General features: G+C 35.4%; 1 protein-coding gene across 2 annotated transcripts in view; it reads right to left on the bottom strand.

The window, feature by feature from the left end:
• The window catches only part of LOC149076650 (uncharacterized), a 164,173-nt gene that overhangs the window by 47,231 nt on the left and 99,861 nt on the right, over positions 1–17,081 (bottom strand). For both annotated transcript variants that reach the window (XM_089244267.1, XM_089244266.1), the window contains exon 5: positions 7,363–7,565. In XM_089244267.1, the coding sequence (XP_089100393.1) occupies positions 7,363–7,565 (203 nt within the window). The remainder of the gene's footprint in view (positions 1–7,362; positions 7,566–17,081) is intronic.

The following is a 17,081-nucleotide window of genomic DNA, read 5'->3' as shown; positions in this document are numbered from 1 at the left end:
CTCAAATTTAGAGCAAGATTTCTTGCAAGGTCAAAGAAGTACACGCAAGATGGCCATTGGTCGAGTAGATGTCATAAGAATGAAGAAATTGAAAAACAATAAACGAAGAAAAATGAAAATGACATCCCATTTGAAGTCATCTCAAGAAGAAACAGCGGAAACTAGTTCATCAACCACTGAAAACTCATCTATATCCAACGATTCTGAGAAAAGTGATCCATATGAGCCAAAACACAGTTTACCGTTGAAGTTATCATTTCCATCTACAAGTACTGAAGCTGGTCCATCAATTGCTGCCAAAGCAAATACTTCATTTGCTTTTGAAGTTCTAACATCATCGTCTCAGATGAGAGCTAAATTAACAAATGTTCCTCTTGCTTGTGATAGAACTGGTGTGTCTGATCGATCAGCTGCAATTATTGTGAATGCTGTGTTGGAAGATGATGGGTTATTGACAAAAGAGAAGCTAAATATGACAATAGACTGGATGAAAATAAGCCATGAAAGAGCATCGCAGAGAGTTTTGCAAGATAAAATTCCTAGAACAAAATGTGCGAGAAACAAATTTTGATGTTCAAAAAGACAAAACCTTAGCTAATGTTAAAGTAGGTGATTCTTTCCATAGAAGAACCATATGAAGACATATAACCATATTACAGGAACCAGAGTCAATTTATCTTGGTCACACAACTCCAAGAAGCAGTACAGCAAGGGATGTAATCAATCTTAGACTTTTTGAAGAAAGATTTTGATACGAAGGAATTGATGGCGATTGAATGGAAAGGGACTGTTACAAATACTGGTTATAAGAATGGTGTTTCAAATTAATAGAGAAAGAAATATAAAGTAATAATTAGTAATATTAGTAATTTTAAGTAAAGCCATCCTTTGCAATGGCTTATTTGTCTTTTTCACTTTAATGAGTTACCTCTAAGGGATCTTGTGAAGCATCTAGATCAGTGATTCTTAACATGGGCGTTAACGCCTCCCGGGGGGGGGGGCGATGGAAGAAACTACAGGTATAACACAAGATGCTATGGGTTAGATTGTGTTGGGGGCGATGGGAGAAAAAAGTTCTAAGCCGACCCAGAGAATTTATTGCTCTCATTACTCTCCGATGAGAATCTCATTTACAAAAAACTGGGAATCAAGAGAATTCTGAAAATTAAAAATGAAGGATGACGCAGAAATCCATACATTTTTTCCATGTTCCGAAAATAAACTTTTCTGCTAAGCACTATTCGGAACTAATTGCATGGGATCAAGTGCAAGTGACTGAACCAACCATTATAAAAAAATCAGGAAATAAACTCACCAATATTATCTGAACCTGCTTTTCCATCTATACCGAATTTTCGTGTCACACACAAGCAGTTAAACGGTGCGTACGGCTCATAAGTGATGTTTCACTGCGTAACTGAAACATCGCTTGATGTATCAACAACCGAGAGTCGTAAAGGCTTCATTCAAGCCAGAATAAAATCGGAGTACTCTTCCATCGTTTTAAAAAAAGCAGACTATTTTGCAAAAAATGAAATGTAATAGCAGTGTGATAACAGGTAAATAGTGATAAAATCAATAGAGGCATTCTCCTGACACCTATATCGTCAAATTATGGTTTTTTTTAAATTTGGAACATGGTTATAGTTTTGTCCTCTCCCCAAAAAAAGGTGTATTTTCATCTCCCTCTATCAATCACTATTCGGAGTCCTTGAAAAATTCTCCTTTCAACTGTCATGGCAGCTGCAAATTGGAAAGCTGTTCGGAAAGATTTTTATATAATGTGTACTCTTAGAAAAGTCTTTTTGTTCGACCTTTAATGTCTGTGAGGAACCTCAAGATATTAAAATATTTTTCAAGATTTTGGTATAATTTCTTAAAACCTTGAAAGGCATCTTTGAATACTAAAACAACATCAATTTCCAAAAAAAAAAGTGAAAAAACACCCTTTTTCGTTCCACCCTAATGTATATACATGTTTAAATTAGATATTTTAAGGTTGTGGAAAAAAGTAAATTTACTTTTCCCTATTTTGCCCAAAAAATACGGGTTTTCAGAAAAACCTGCCCGGGCTGGGTTTTTTTTACAACCCTGTCATGCATAGCAAATGTCAGACAAGTGGAGGGTGCTTCTGCCATGGATCCAGATATGGACATTTTTGAATCTTGTGAAACTAATCGACATTTGTCATGCCAACCAAAAAGCTGTATCAACTAAGAAAATCAGCGCCTAGGATTGACTTATTGAGGCCACAACAAATTTCCAAACGAAATTCTAATGCAGATCCAAGTCCAGTATCTTAGTACCAAATGTAGGAATCAGAGCCATTAGCAGCAGTTAACTGAAAGGAATTGGTTTTGTTTGACAATTCAATTTTTCAGTGGATAACACAGATACCAATGATCCAGCATAAACAAGGAAGTGCAATCCGTTTTTACGATCATACACAAATAGGCGACTTGCAATATTAGCATTTCTGCTGTGCACCCCCAACGAATGCTCTACTCGTTTTTTGATTGCTTGTAAGAGCATGGAGCTGTGCACTTGTGAGCTTTTTTGCTGAATTTCCTGTGGTAAAATATTTGAGAAGTTTATCCCACTGAGAAAGATTGGTGAGACCTAGATCGCGAATGATAACGAAAACAGTGTCCATGATGCTGTCCATTCTAATCCAAACAGTCGAGTACAGCTCTCATCTAATCTGGTATTGATTGGACACGGCTGGACTGAACTGACGTCCGTAGACTTGGTAACGTCCAATATGCTGTCTACTATCTCCACAAGCTTCGGCAAGTCAATAGTGCTTAAAGCTAGTACCTGCTTAACAGCTACTGGCAATTGTTGCAATCACAAAGTTTTCGAAATCTTAACAAAATGCTTACCAGCGGAATCGCGCATCGCCAATAGCAAACGTTACGGGCGCTTGTCACCCAAAACTAGGCCTTGCAAAAGAGCCTTTAACCTAGAAGATTCGGAATCAGCACACTGGAATATAACTGCTCTCGCAAGGCATCATGGCTATTTTGGTGGATTCATTAATATATCTGAAATGACAGAGAGCCCCTGCTGATCTTAACTACTAATTGCATAGTTGAATTTCGTTGAGTCAGCGCTAATTTTGAAGAGCAAAAATTACGATTTGATATGTTTGAACCACAATTCTGGACAATATCGCCAAAACGGTGGCATTTTTACCGCAACTGGGTTGATTTCCATAGATTGAAGTTGAGTCGTAGACATCGTGGTGATTGCGACACAAATGAAAAGTTCAAAAAGAGCCCACTGCATGCTTGAAAACATCTTAAGAAGATGAGATGACAGTATCTGTTTTCATCAGAAATCGTAAAACGTCAGTAGCCAAAAACGCAAGTTCACGGTAGTAGCACAAACAACGTGGTCAAGAAGTTCAAAAAAAGGTCAACACTGTTACGAGTTGAAGGCGCAACGTTGTTCGGTAGGCGAGCTAACAAGTTGAATACATTGATTCTTAAATATTTACATGTTTTATTTACAAATATTACACTTATTATTAACGTGACATAAATAATAATAAAAAATAGAATAATAAACATAGCTGAAAAAGGGACGCTACAGCATCTTACTCCATGCAACAAAAAACGAGTAAAACCTTTCGCTAGTTTGTGGGCACCTGAAATAACATTCCCCCTATTGATAAGTCCCCTGCAGTGTCACTTTAGTGATCTCTACTGTTTCGCGGATCCAAGTAATCTGTAAATGTGTCGCGGGCGGCTGAAGTGCTCTGGACCAGTGCCGCATGTCATACACATGAACCGTGACATTGATCACTGTCGTCACAGGTGATTATGTAATTATTAAATAGTTGTTGTTTTTATATGCCACGGGTAACTTGAGTGATGTAAGGGCATTGGGGACAGCACCAGCGGTCTGAAACTGTGCCACCTCACACAAGGAATCTCTAAATGTGCCACAGATCGCTCAAGTGTTCTGGAACTGTGTCGTGGGTCACTGAAATGGTCTGGAATTGTGCCACCGGTGACTTAAACTATCCGTAAATGTGCCGCTTAGTTCATTTTTACAGAATTAGGATTAAGAGGTACAAGCCACATCGTAACCCCCAGGGCCACATTTGGTCCGGGAGCCAAGGGTTTACCATATACGGCTTAGAGGGTGGGTCGGAATGAATTTCTTAAGAAATTCTGAGTTCTTGACCTTCAAGTAACATTGAAATTGAAAGAAATGAGAAAAACAACATATAAAAGAGATATTTTTTTGATTGCCTGGCAGGAGAGGGCCACAAGCCCCCCCCCCTCCCCCGCGCACGTCTGCGATACCACCAATATGCATTAGGAGATAAGGACAGAGCTGATAAAATTTTGCTGATAGAGGCAGTCAAAAATGACTACAAATTTTCTGATGTAATACTTGAACAGCCCCTAACTCTGAATCAAATTTTCAGTACTGAGAAAATTTTTCGTTTCTTGGGATAAATGGACAGGCCGACGCATGCTCATTTTGGGGGGGGGGGGAAATTGTGTTACGGAACCAGCGTTGTTAATGCAGCGCCAAGACTTGAAACCAGCAGAATATTGCATTGCATAGTCCGCCAAGATGGAAAACCCCACATGGCATAAAACATTTCCGGAAATGTTCGGATTTTCTGGAACAAGTTTATAGAAACAAACTAATTTTCGAACAATTTTCATTGCCAGAAGTTGCACCAAGGCAGGAATGGATGACAAGATGTAGCAGGTACATCGAATAGCAATACAAGTCTCCTTAGGAAATTAGCGATACGGTCAAACATAGGGGGGGGGGACAAAATTCTTGCTGACCTGATAAAAAAAAACAACTTAATAATTTATGTTAATAAGATATTGATGATAATTTAATTGATTGACTTACCTTTACACTTCACAGATGCCATTTCAAAAATGAAAACAGGGTGCAATGGGAGCTTCATAACCTTTTTGGCGCCGAACGAGCTCCGGACACCCTAGATTTTCCAAGGGCTACAGTCCCAAAGAAAGAAACTGCTTCTATTAAAAAAAACCAGTTTCTTGATATATTGAAATTTGGGGGGGGGGGGAGAGAATCGCAACGCGTGTAGCATAGCATGTCAGTGTTTTAAATTCCGAAAACCTGCGTCGTCTGCGATTGGTTAAAAACCAGAATTTCAACCTTTTCTAGCTTGAAATTTGGTTTTTTAACCAATTCAAGATGATGCAGGTTTTCGGAATATGAAATATGAATGCCCTTTGTCAATATCGCCTAGATACTACTTAAGCTATCAAGGAGGTATTGACTATGTTCACATATAAATGCAGGAAACATTTGCAGAACCAGTATCTTGATGAATTCTGCAAAAAAAACCCAGCACATACCCAAAGGCTTTTCATAAGTTACCGTAGCAACGCCGAGATTGGCCTCACCGCATGACTCAAATGATGTCACGAAAGCAAAATTCGAAGAGGGTAATTTCAGAGAAACCCAATTGGTGAAGCGTCTTAAAAATAAATGTTATGGTGCAGCATGTAGCAGAGGAAATTGCTAATGACGCAGCAATCCCATCCCTGGTCATGTCGAATGCAAAATCTTATCCCACATGTATCTGTAATTTCTTTTTCTCAAATTTTTGAACTATTTCATGTAAATGAATTTAGCTAATAAAAATGCATTGAAAAAGAAGTAACTTATGTTTTCAGAGCACGAGTTCTTTCTGTGCTAAAAGTCGAGCTGAACAACCTGGATATTCCAGTAGCTTAACTTTTCTATATGCACGTATCAGACACAAAGTAACTGACCAAATCACATATGATAGAGACACTTATCAACTCAACTGAATTGTATCGACACTAGCTTTAGTAGATAGTGTTGGTTGTGTATAATAATGTCAAATAAAGTTCTTTCATCTTCCTGTAAATTCTTTTTTTCCAACTTTTTAAGCTAAACTCTGGTCAGATTTTGTCCCCTTTCATAGCTCTATTTGGTGTTTAGTTTAGAATTTCATGCAGCTCCTGGAACGAATTAAGCTATTCTTCATAGAAACAAATCTTTAAACAACCACATTTTGGTAAATTAAGATTTTGTCCCCTTTCATAGCTCTATTTGATGTTTAGTTTAGAATTTCATGCAGCTCCTGGAACGAATTAAGCTATTCTTCATAGAAACAAATCTTTAAACAACCACATTTTGGTAAATTAAGATTTTGGCTAACAAACATGATTCTGTGAACAAATCATCTTCATTGGCTGAGGTATCACTATATCAATGAAAATAATGATTTACTGCACTAGGAAAAAATAAGCATTCCAGATTTTGTTTTAGAATCTTTAAGACCCCAATTTTTATCTTCTATTGTATTCACCACACTCGGCCCCTCCTTGAAAGAGGTGATATTTCCTTACAGACAATATGAAGTCTCAATAAATAATTTTTACATCACTGATTTGTGAGCATTAAAAGATCCTTGGCTAACCTTTTTAAAAAGTGTGGGGTTCAACAAAAAATGTCCTCCAAGACAACAGCACACGTCCCTTCCTCCTTTCTTTACAAACATTTGAGAGATTTGTGGTTTCTCATTGATCATTTTTGTCGCACCACTGTCATTTTCTACACACGAAGGCTAATTAAACCAGGACCTACAATTTTTTGCAATTCCGAACGACAGGCTTGATTTTTTATACTCATCGAGAGGTATTAGTGGTTTCTCAAAATGCCTTGTTTTAAAATGTTTAGTTTCCCTTGTGTGAATTTTAATTCTCATTTCTTTTATAATAGAATTCTAGACTAAAACATAAAATTTAATTTTCAATATAATACAGGAAAGTGAGTGAGTAAATGAATGAGTGAGTCACTCATAGGATCATTCACTCGATCATTTATACAGTTGTACTTGTATCTGGTTGAAAATGACACTTTAGAAAATACCACAATAGTTTTGCATTAAATATCGTACCCCCTCATGCATGTGAATGTACATATTTCAGCTTTTTATCAGCTAGTTGGATACTCATTTCGCTATCTATGTTTTGCCTGAAATACAAATGTGTATCCCTGTTGAAACAAGTTATAACTGCAATACAGTAAATATTTAAACATCATTTCCCACATCCTTACTTTCTCAAGAACATTGCACATTAGTGCTTGTAGTATGAGGACGACGATCAGATACTGTAACAGGAAAATTACACCAATTTTTACTGCAGAGCATTTTCTGTCAGATGTGGACACGTTACAGACCAATAGAAATACTCTACTTAGGGAATTGCTGGTTGATTGTTGAATGTCAATCCTAAAGCATAGCATTCACTATATTATAATTTATGACTGAAGGGATTTTTAATCAAGTGTTTTTTACAATTCTGTAAGCATTCAACAAACCTGAATATCTAGATCAGGAAGCGAAGAATCCATTCCAACTGGCTCATCAAGTGGGGAAAACTCATTGTTAACAATCTCATTCCTTGAAGAATTGGTATTTCCACTGCCAATTTCTTCCTTTGCTTTGATGATAGAGGCATCAGTTCCATTTAAATCAACATCAGTTTTTTTCAGCTCCCCCTTTTCAATCAACTCCAGCCGCTCTAGTTAACAAGACAACCTTTAATTAACAATAGCAAAAATGTTTTGTATATTTAACTCAAAAAATTCTTACACATATACAAACACAAAGACCACAACAGACTAAATGCTCAATGAGGAGGCTGAAAAAAAAACCATGCCCATATGGATGTCCAATATACAGGGTGATTCGGGAAAAACTTTGAGGTGATAATACACACCAATGCAAACAATTGTCATCAAAGAATGAGTCTAACATGAAACGGAAACGTGCTAGCATGTTTCAAAATGGCTGCTCCCAAAAAATTATAACAGCATTCCTGTTAAAATTTATCAGGAAAAAAAAGAACACCACGCATGCAAACGCAACCTAGGGAAGAAGAATAAACCATATGCAAATCTGCGTCAAGTGAATAAAAGGCGCAGACACCAGCCCTGTGAAGTTATTCTAGCGTGCAACCATTTTAACAGTTGTAACGTACAAGATAACAAATTTTGCTAATACTGAAAAATCAGACATGCATTTCATTTACGGAGCTGCAAGTGAAAGTATAACAGAAACAGCATGAATGGACAATGAGGGGTTTCCCAATCCGAAAACATTTGCGTGCTTGCATCGGCAGCTGTGCGAAACTGGATCCTTTCTTGCTTTCCGGTCTGATCGTCGTACAAGAACTGCCAGAACAGCAGGTGTGGAATAGAAGATTTTGGAGATGGTGGCAGATAACCCAACTACAAGACCACAAGTTGTGGACCGTAGCCCTGGTGTGCCACAATCCACAACATGGCAGGTGCTAAAGGGTGAGAGGTTGTACCCATACCATTTTCAACGAGTCCAAGCATTGAATGAAGAAGATTATGCTCGTTGCGTAGACTTCGCCCGCTGCCTCCTACGTCAGAGTGCAGCATACCCAAATTTCGCAACAACTATTCTTTTCTCCAATGAATGCACTTTCGCATGAGATGGTACATTTAACAGCCACAATAAACATGTCTGGGTGTCTAAGTCCACATGAGCACGTTACACCATCAATGTCTGAGCAGGAATCATCAGCGACCACGTAATATAATCGTATCTTCAAGCGGAATGCCTTGACGAGGGCAAATACCAGGCGTTTCTGCAAGAGGTGCTACCACTTTGTTTTTGCAAAAAAAAAACCCCACAAAATACATAAAAAAAACAGAACAAAAGCACATAGAAAGAACAACACATGAACACAATAAATAGTGATATTGGACCCCAAGGGACATAACGTCCTTCCAGACAGCCCTATGGATTAAATTATTATATTTTGCCGCCATTTTTTTTTCTAAGTACTGTACGTTATGTTAATAAATGTTATGTAATAGTATATGAATATTTCAAAAATTTATGCAATTTGAATTGTGAGATCTGAAATTGTTGAATCACAATATTTCTTGTATAAATAATTAGTCTATGAAATAAATTTTCCTTTTCGTTTCACAAAACCTTCATATATACACATACATACTCACATGACTACGTACATGCTCATAGAGATACACATATACATATATATATACCCACACATATCCTTTTTATTTTCTTATTATTTATCTTATTTTGTTTTTGTATCATGACATCATAATAAATGTTTGTTTATTTCAGCTACGATTAAATTATTCCAATATTTCCCATTGATGTCACTATATTGTATTTTATGAAAACAATGTTAAAATATATTTTCGTAATTTTTTACACTTTTTGCGTACATGAAAGCATCATATTTATTGTTACAATTATGAGCTGTCGACTGAAATGAATTCATTATTTTTGGAGCAGTAAACAAGAAACATTTTTGAAAAAGGTATTTATTTGTTTTTGGAACTTAAAATTCATGTTTGATTCCTGCCAAAGTTCTGTTTGTTTTCTTCTTTAACCAGTTGTTGTTTTTGAACACAAAATTTATAAGTCTGTAAATGTATACCTGTCTAATGTCCAATGTATGGCAATTGATATTGTTATCGTACGTGTTACATGTTTGTATTATTAGTGTTCTTGCTTTGTTGTGTTATTTAATTTCGAAATATTGGTTAGGTAAGCCCCACCCCAGGCACATAATCCATAGGTTATAATTGAATAAATCCATGCATAAAAAATGTCCTTTAAAAAATCTCCATCTATTAAATATTTTAATTTATAAAGTAAAACTATATAAAATCGGATTTTATTAGTTAATTTATCACATTGCAAGTTCCATTTTAAATCGTCCTACTCCTAGGTATTCATATTGGTGCACTCTTTGTATATCGTGACAATTGCAGTTCTGTTGTGTTTGTTGTTGGCAAGTGTGAATTTTAATGGAGATCTCGAAATTGGAGTTTATGTTTCTTGTTTTAATGCATTGATACTGGGTTTTGTGTACGTTTAATTCGAGTTTGTTTTCGGTCATCCATTGATTAATATATCTGAGGTCTCTTTCTGTTTTTTCTATAAGGTTCTCAAAGTTATCATCTTCCACGTAAAGAGCTGTATCATCAGCGAATGATACACGTTTTCCATTTAGATTCAGCAAACAGAAGTCATAACATAAATCAAAAATAATGTAGGGCACAAAACTGATCCCTGAGGGACACCCTTTTGAACCTGTGGGTATTTGCTTATTTGCTTATTGATGACGACTGCCTGTTGCCTTCTAGAATAATAAGTTTTGAACCATTCCAGAATAATTTCTCGAACACCAGCTTTATGCAACTTTTGTGTTAATATATTAAGATCAACATTATCAAACTCTTGTTTTAAATCCAGGTAGATTATCATAGAATATTTATTATTATTGTATCCTGTATTCATGCATTGACAAAGTTTGATTATTGCCATTTCTGTATTTTTCTTGTTGAAATCCATACTGATTTGGTGCAAAAAAAATTATGATTTAGAAAATTTACAACTTGTTTGTTCATATGTTTCTCTATTACTTTAGAAAAAATCGGGAGAACTGAAATTGGTCTGTAATTATTCATATTATTAGGATCTCCTTTTTTGTAAATTGGGTAAACAAGGGAATATTTCATTTCGTCATAGAAGTAACTTTCTTTGATTGACAAGTCAATTAGATGTTTTAATATTTCAATGTGATAGAATGAAATTATTTTTAGCATTTTCGATGTTAAGCCATCATAACCAATTGCTTTAAAATCATCTAAATCATTTATTAATTTTTTTAAAGTAGGTATATCAATATCTATAACTGCTATTGAGTTTACAATATTGTATATACTTTCATGTTGACGCGTGTATCCTATAGTATTGGTATTCAAGTTTCTATCAATGAATTCCTTATTAAAGTCATTTGCTAAATTTTTAGGATCATAATGGATTGGGATTTGTTTTGTTATTTTTATTGAGTATAAAAGTATTTATACAATTCCATTGTTTTCGTTTGTCTCTATTGCATTCAATAAATTTGTTTTTTAGATGTTCTTGTTTAGCTTTTTTTATTTGAAATTTTAACATTTTATCATAATTCTTATATTCATTTTTATATGCAAGTATGTTGGGATATTTCCTATATTTTTTATATAACTTTTCTTTAGTATTTATCTTCAGTATGAGATCTTTAGTAATCCACTCATTTTTTCTATTACATTTACATTGTTGTGTTTTGGTCCAGAGGTTAGAATTGAGTGAGATAATATCTGTAAATCGTTTATATTTTTGTTTGGTTTCTTTTTCTGAGAAAACATTTCCGAAGGATACATTTGATATGAATCTTTCAAATTTAGTATAATCAATTTTTGTTTTGGAGTATTCTTTATTATTTTTAATACTCTTTTGATCTTGAAAATCAATGTAACCAAGTATTGGATAGTGATCAGTAACGTGTGTTTTAAGTACAGAGAATTGTTGTAAAGTATTTTTATTTGATCTATAAAAAAACATGATCAATGCAAGTACTTCCTTCATGTAATTCTCTGGTTACTGACTCCTGTAAAGCAATGAAACCATTTACAGCCATTATGTCAAGATAATTTGATACCTCATTATTATTCTCTAATATATTAATGTTTAAATCCCCAGTGATTAACATGCTTTTTTTTGTTTTTGAAATAAAGGAATTCAACTCCTCATTGAACTGTGAAATAGTATATGAGTGAGATCTATATAGTAATAAAATATCAATATCACAATCTGGCAGGTTAATACATAAGCGTTTAGCAGTTATGAAATTTCAAGTGTTTTTGAGGCTTTTAATTGATTTATTAATATACATAATAACCCCCCTCCCTGATTTTTTATACGTTCTACAGTTAGAATATGTTTGATAATCATTCAAATGATCATAATTAACAATGTCATAACTGAATAATTCCTCTTCCTTTAACCATATTTCTGTTAGGCATATAATATCTATATGTTGTGGTAATGACCTCAAAAATACCAGAAAATTATCAAAATTGGATTTTAAACTTTGTATATTCAAGATGAGGATATTAATGTTCTTGCTGCTTTTTAAGGAATAATTAAAAAAATTATTTACTTCACATATTTCCTCCAGAGTAGGTTGTTGTTGGTACGAGTCTATTATATCATTTTCATTGTTCATCCGCACTCAACTTTTTGAGGTCTTCCTCATCCCTTATTCTTATGATTCTAAAGTCATCAAGGCTCCGGAGGAAAATTTTTCCATCTTTTGCCCAAGCATACTTGAAGTCGTTGCTTTTTTTAAACTCTCTGGTCAGGAAAAACAAACGTTTGCTCTCCTGTGAAAGATGTTCATTTATATATATTCTGTTGGATGCGAAGTTGGGGTTTACTGTATCAGCTGTCAATTCTTGAGACTTTGCCTTTTGTATCCATAATTTTTTTGAGTGTTCACTTGCAAATCTTATTATTATAGGTTTGCTTTTATTTTCATTTCTTGTGAGTACTCTATGCAGGTTCTCTATTTCTGTGTTTTCCTGTATCCCTATTTCTTGCTTTATTACATTCACAATTTCTACGATATTTTCTGAAGGCATCTCTGGAACTCTATTTATTTCAATGTTGTTTTTTCTACTCTTGTTTTCTATGTCATTTATTCTGATTTTGAGCTCCTTCACTTCTTTTTTTAGGTTTCGATTTTCTGATTTAATTTCTTTATTTTCCTTATCAATACTTTCAATGTATAATTTCATTTCACATATCTTTTTCCCGAGATCCTCAACACACTGTGAATTAAAAGTTATTGCCTTTGCTATATCAACTGTTTCTTTGTTCAGCTCCTCTTGTCTTGTTGCCAGTTTTTCGATTGCCGCAGTAAAATCATTTTTCATCTCCTGTCGAAGTTTCTCAATGATTTTTTCCAGTTTGTCAAGTTTATCGTCAAAGCCAGCTTTGATTTTTTAGATTCCCTCCGCATTAACACTTTCACACTTAAGGCATAAATAAGCATCTTTTTTTATTTTAGACATTCTTCTAAAAGCACTCTTGCTTGTTCCTACACAAACCGGGTGTAGCATCAGAGCACATTTTTTACATTGAAATACCTTAGTCTTGTCCACAATGGCACCTTTACAGTTCTCAAATTCCATACTTCCCGATTTTTTTTTTTATGTTTCACTTTTTGACTAACAGATGTCACTACGATTGTTGTTTTGTTGTCAATTTGTTACATGTGCTTTTTATGTTTACATTATATATTTTGATAAATTTACGTGAATTTTATATTTTTCGTTTACTTGGTACTTACATTTTTCAGAATATAATCCCTATCATGTAATATCTTGTTAAAATTCGTCTAATATTCACAAAAAATAGAGAGCTCTCGAACATAGGTGTTTGTAACGTAGGATGTTAAAATTATCCTCTGGAGATGTACATGGTTCCAGCACCATGGAGCTCCAGCCCATTTTGGGTGAGAGATACGCTAGTATCTGGACACCACTTTTCCAAAGTGATGGATTGGGTGAGGTTTTAGTTTCATAACCTAACATGAAATAAACAAAGATAAATTTATTCACACGAAAGATAGTACACCTTGTTGAGTACAGATGGAATGACAACTGATTTTTCTTCCTCCCTGGAAGCGCATGCTACCTGTTAACCACCGCAGCGCCAAAGTACCCCCGCTTCCAGTGCAGATCGCATAAACTAATTATTGACAACAAGGGAATATATATATACACGCATAAGGATGAAATTATATATGGACTTATAAAATGAGACTATTTGGGGAGAGCGTTCGTCAATCCCTCCTTCGCCGCTGTTCTCCTTGCATCACCGTTGGCAGTTGCTCTTTTGAACAATTATAAATTACTCATTAAAACTGCCATTTTAACATATACGTTATTCTTTTGTTTTCTCCTCGTATCAACAGTTTTACTATGTTGCGCTCTATAACACGTTTCCATTTCATTTTAGACCATGCATTCTTTGATGAAAAGTGTGTGTTTTTGTGTGTACTACCACCTCTTAAAGTTTTTCTCATCTTTTCTGAATCACCCTGTATATCTACACTACATCAAAAATGCAGCAACCAAAAAAAGAGCAATAAGAAACCAATAGTTATGATAAAATATAAATATACAGCCCATAAAAACTTATGGTTTTCTCATCTAAGTATAGAGATAGCTTCTCGATTTATCCCAATATCTTCGTAGTATTTCTTTTAAAACATGTCAGTCGTGTTAGAATGCACGACCCATGGAGGTAAGCTATTCTATTTATTGACAACCCTACAAGAGAAAACTCCACGCAACATCACAGTCTAGGACTGTCCCTTACCAATTGATACTAGTGTGCCCTTGTCAAAGCTAGTGAGTGACAGTGTGGACTCATGGTCCATTTTATCCATCCCGTTGAATATTTTAAACACTTCAATCACCTCTCCCCCAACATCTATACTCATCCAATTCAAACATAGTTATTCACAAAAATCAAGTCTGTCTTCCTAGTTCAAGCCTAATGTGCCATCAAGAGCATGTGTGGCTCTTCTTTGCAACCCCTCGATGAAGTCAATGTCTCCCTGTAAGTATTGTAAGGAGAGAGAGATGCTCTACCCTCAGTTGGATGCAAGTACCCTCTGGTGATATATACAAAGCTGAACTGTCTGTCACTGGATTGATACAGAATGCTAGGCAGACATTGACTTACATGTAACAGACCAGACGCGGTCTACAATGCTCACACTATAGACAGTCATATATTTGTTTTGTGTTTTATTCCTGTCTTGGTTATATTTATCAAGACTATCCAATTAAATTCTTATATTACAGATGACTGCTACATTTATAAGAATGGATATAATGTATAAATGTAACTAAGACAGTAATAGAACACGAAAGACAGATAAACAGCCGTGTATAGAGACATTATGTAATCTCTTACGTATGCGCCAACGCCTGAAGAGTATTCACAATAAAGCCAGCGGTAGACAACTCTGTACTCATTTATGATTTCTAGATCTTCATTTTGCCACTTAAAGACCATCATGAACCAGTTTACCGCCCCTTCTGAAAATCATTACTTCTTGTTCAGGTTCACATATAAATCTAGTTTCAAAAAAGCACAAACTGATTTTTTCCGAAGAGGAACACATTTTCTGCCAATAACACAATTACAGAGTTGCTTGGTTTAAACCATATATAAATATCAAACAAAAAATATCATATTGGTTCATTAATAGCCAAAAAAAAAATTTTCATTCTTACCACATTTTATATTCTTGGGGTACATTCTGATGGTATATCTTTAGATGATATAAGTGGTTTTTTTCCAAAAAAAAATCTCATAAAAGTGTCCGGAATATATATATATATATTTTTTCATATAAAGTATCTTAGTTATTTAAAGTTGTATACAGAAGCCAAAATTTCTCATTCTTACTATATTTTCTAACCTTTGCCTATATTCTGATGCTCTATCTTTAGCAAATTCATTAATAAGGATTGCATCACATCTAAATGTAGTGGTGTATTATCTCGCAGGGGTTTCTGCTTTAGTTTTTTTCCTTCACAAAGAAGCAGCAACAGTAGTGACACCATCATGCTAGGGGACAGGTGCATGGGCGGATATAGGACTGATCAAAGGTGAAGTCGACTGATCTAATCCATATATGTATAGATGAAGTGACATCCTCGTGTCCCCCCAGACTTCCAAGTTTATCTCCACTTGTGGGCAGGTGGTAGTGTACTAGTAGTTACATTACCTCAGACATTTTAATTTTCTTTCCCATAAGTAGCAGCACATCTCCTACTGTATATCTCCCAGTCTTAATATTCAATAGTTGTTTTTTTAACAGATTTATGAAAAATAATCAGCTATATACAGGGTGATTGTAATTAAAGTTTTGATTCCAAAACTATACAATAAGAGCTACAGGTCAGAATGACGAAAATTTGCATGGTTACTCCTGAAGAAATGGAAATTTCTTTGGCAAGAAAAAAAATGCTACTGCAAAATGTCCAAGTAGATGATGCTGTACTTGGCCAACAGTATAATCTATTTTGTGCAACCACATAATTTCAGCATTTCCACAGCATCAGTGTGTGGATAGAACTTCTATCAAGATGCACATTGCAATACCAGCAAAGCAACTGCTGAAGACCCATTTTGACAGGATGCACCTTAATCCTTGAAACTTCTGGCTGTGGGGTACCTCAAAATGTTATAAACAATGGTCAGATTGCAAACTCTGGTGAATTGTGATCTCCAGCGCATCCCCTATATGTTAGAAGATCCTGAGGAATGTTAGCGTGCGGGCGCGTTTGGTTTAATAAAGGTGAATTGCAAGTGCATCCACATCATGACCATCACATACACTGATGAAATAAATTAAGAGAATTTGAATATTTTATCGAATTTCATGAACTGAACTGAATGTAAAACCACTGCTTCTAGAGAAAAATGCCAATCTTGTACTTCAAATACGTAAGCGTACACATGTGTGTAGGCGGAGCCAGTAGAGAAACAGGCTTTATAAGCTTACGTTCGCTAGCACACCTCGGCGAATTTCTTGGTGTTATTTTGCAGCAATCAGTTAATTTCAAATTGTAACAGTAAAAATGAGTAACCACCAACGTTTAGATGATGGAATGAGGTGGCGAATTGTGGGGAGGCTAGAAGCAGGCCAATCTCAAGTCCAGATTTGTAGAGAGTTCAATTTAACGCCCAGCATCGTGCGTAACTTATGTAACAGTTCCAGGATACCGGATCCATCGAGAGAAAGCCTGGGCAAGGTCGTCCAAGAGCCACGACAGCCAGAGAAGATCACCATATGTTGATTATAGCGAGGCGTAACAGGAGTGCTACAGCTTCTCAGCTCTCTTGTGACTTGTATGCAGCCACAGGAACCCGTGTATCCAGGGTGACTGTTTCCAAAAGACTTCATGAGAGAGGGTTGTTTGCAAAAAGACCTCCTGTTTGCGTCCCGCTCACTTCTACGGACAGGAAAATACGTTTATCATGGTTCAGAGAGCATAGAGATTGGAGTATGGATCAATGGCAGGGTTCATACAAAATTTTCAAAATGAAAAGTAAGGACTTTTTAAGGAGTTTCAAGCAGTTTTTAAGGAGTCATGGCAAACTTCATAACTTA

Source organism: Pholcus phalangioides, unplaced genomic scaffold, assembly GCF_987345545.1.
Source record: "Pholcus phalangioides strain wild (caught in Gottingen) unplaced genomic scaffold, Ppha-v1.0 ptg000015l_1, whole genome shotgun sequence".
NCBI lineage: Eukaryota > Metazoa > Arthropoda > Arachnida > Araneae > Pholcidae > Pholcus > Pholcus phalangioides.
Note: the sequence above shows the minus strand (reverse complement) of the source record. Positions and strands in the feature narration are given on the sequence as shown.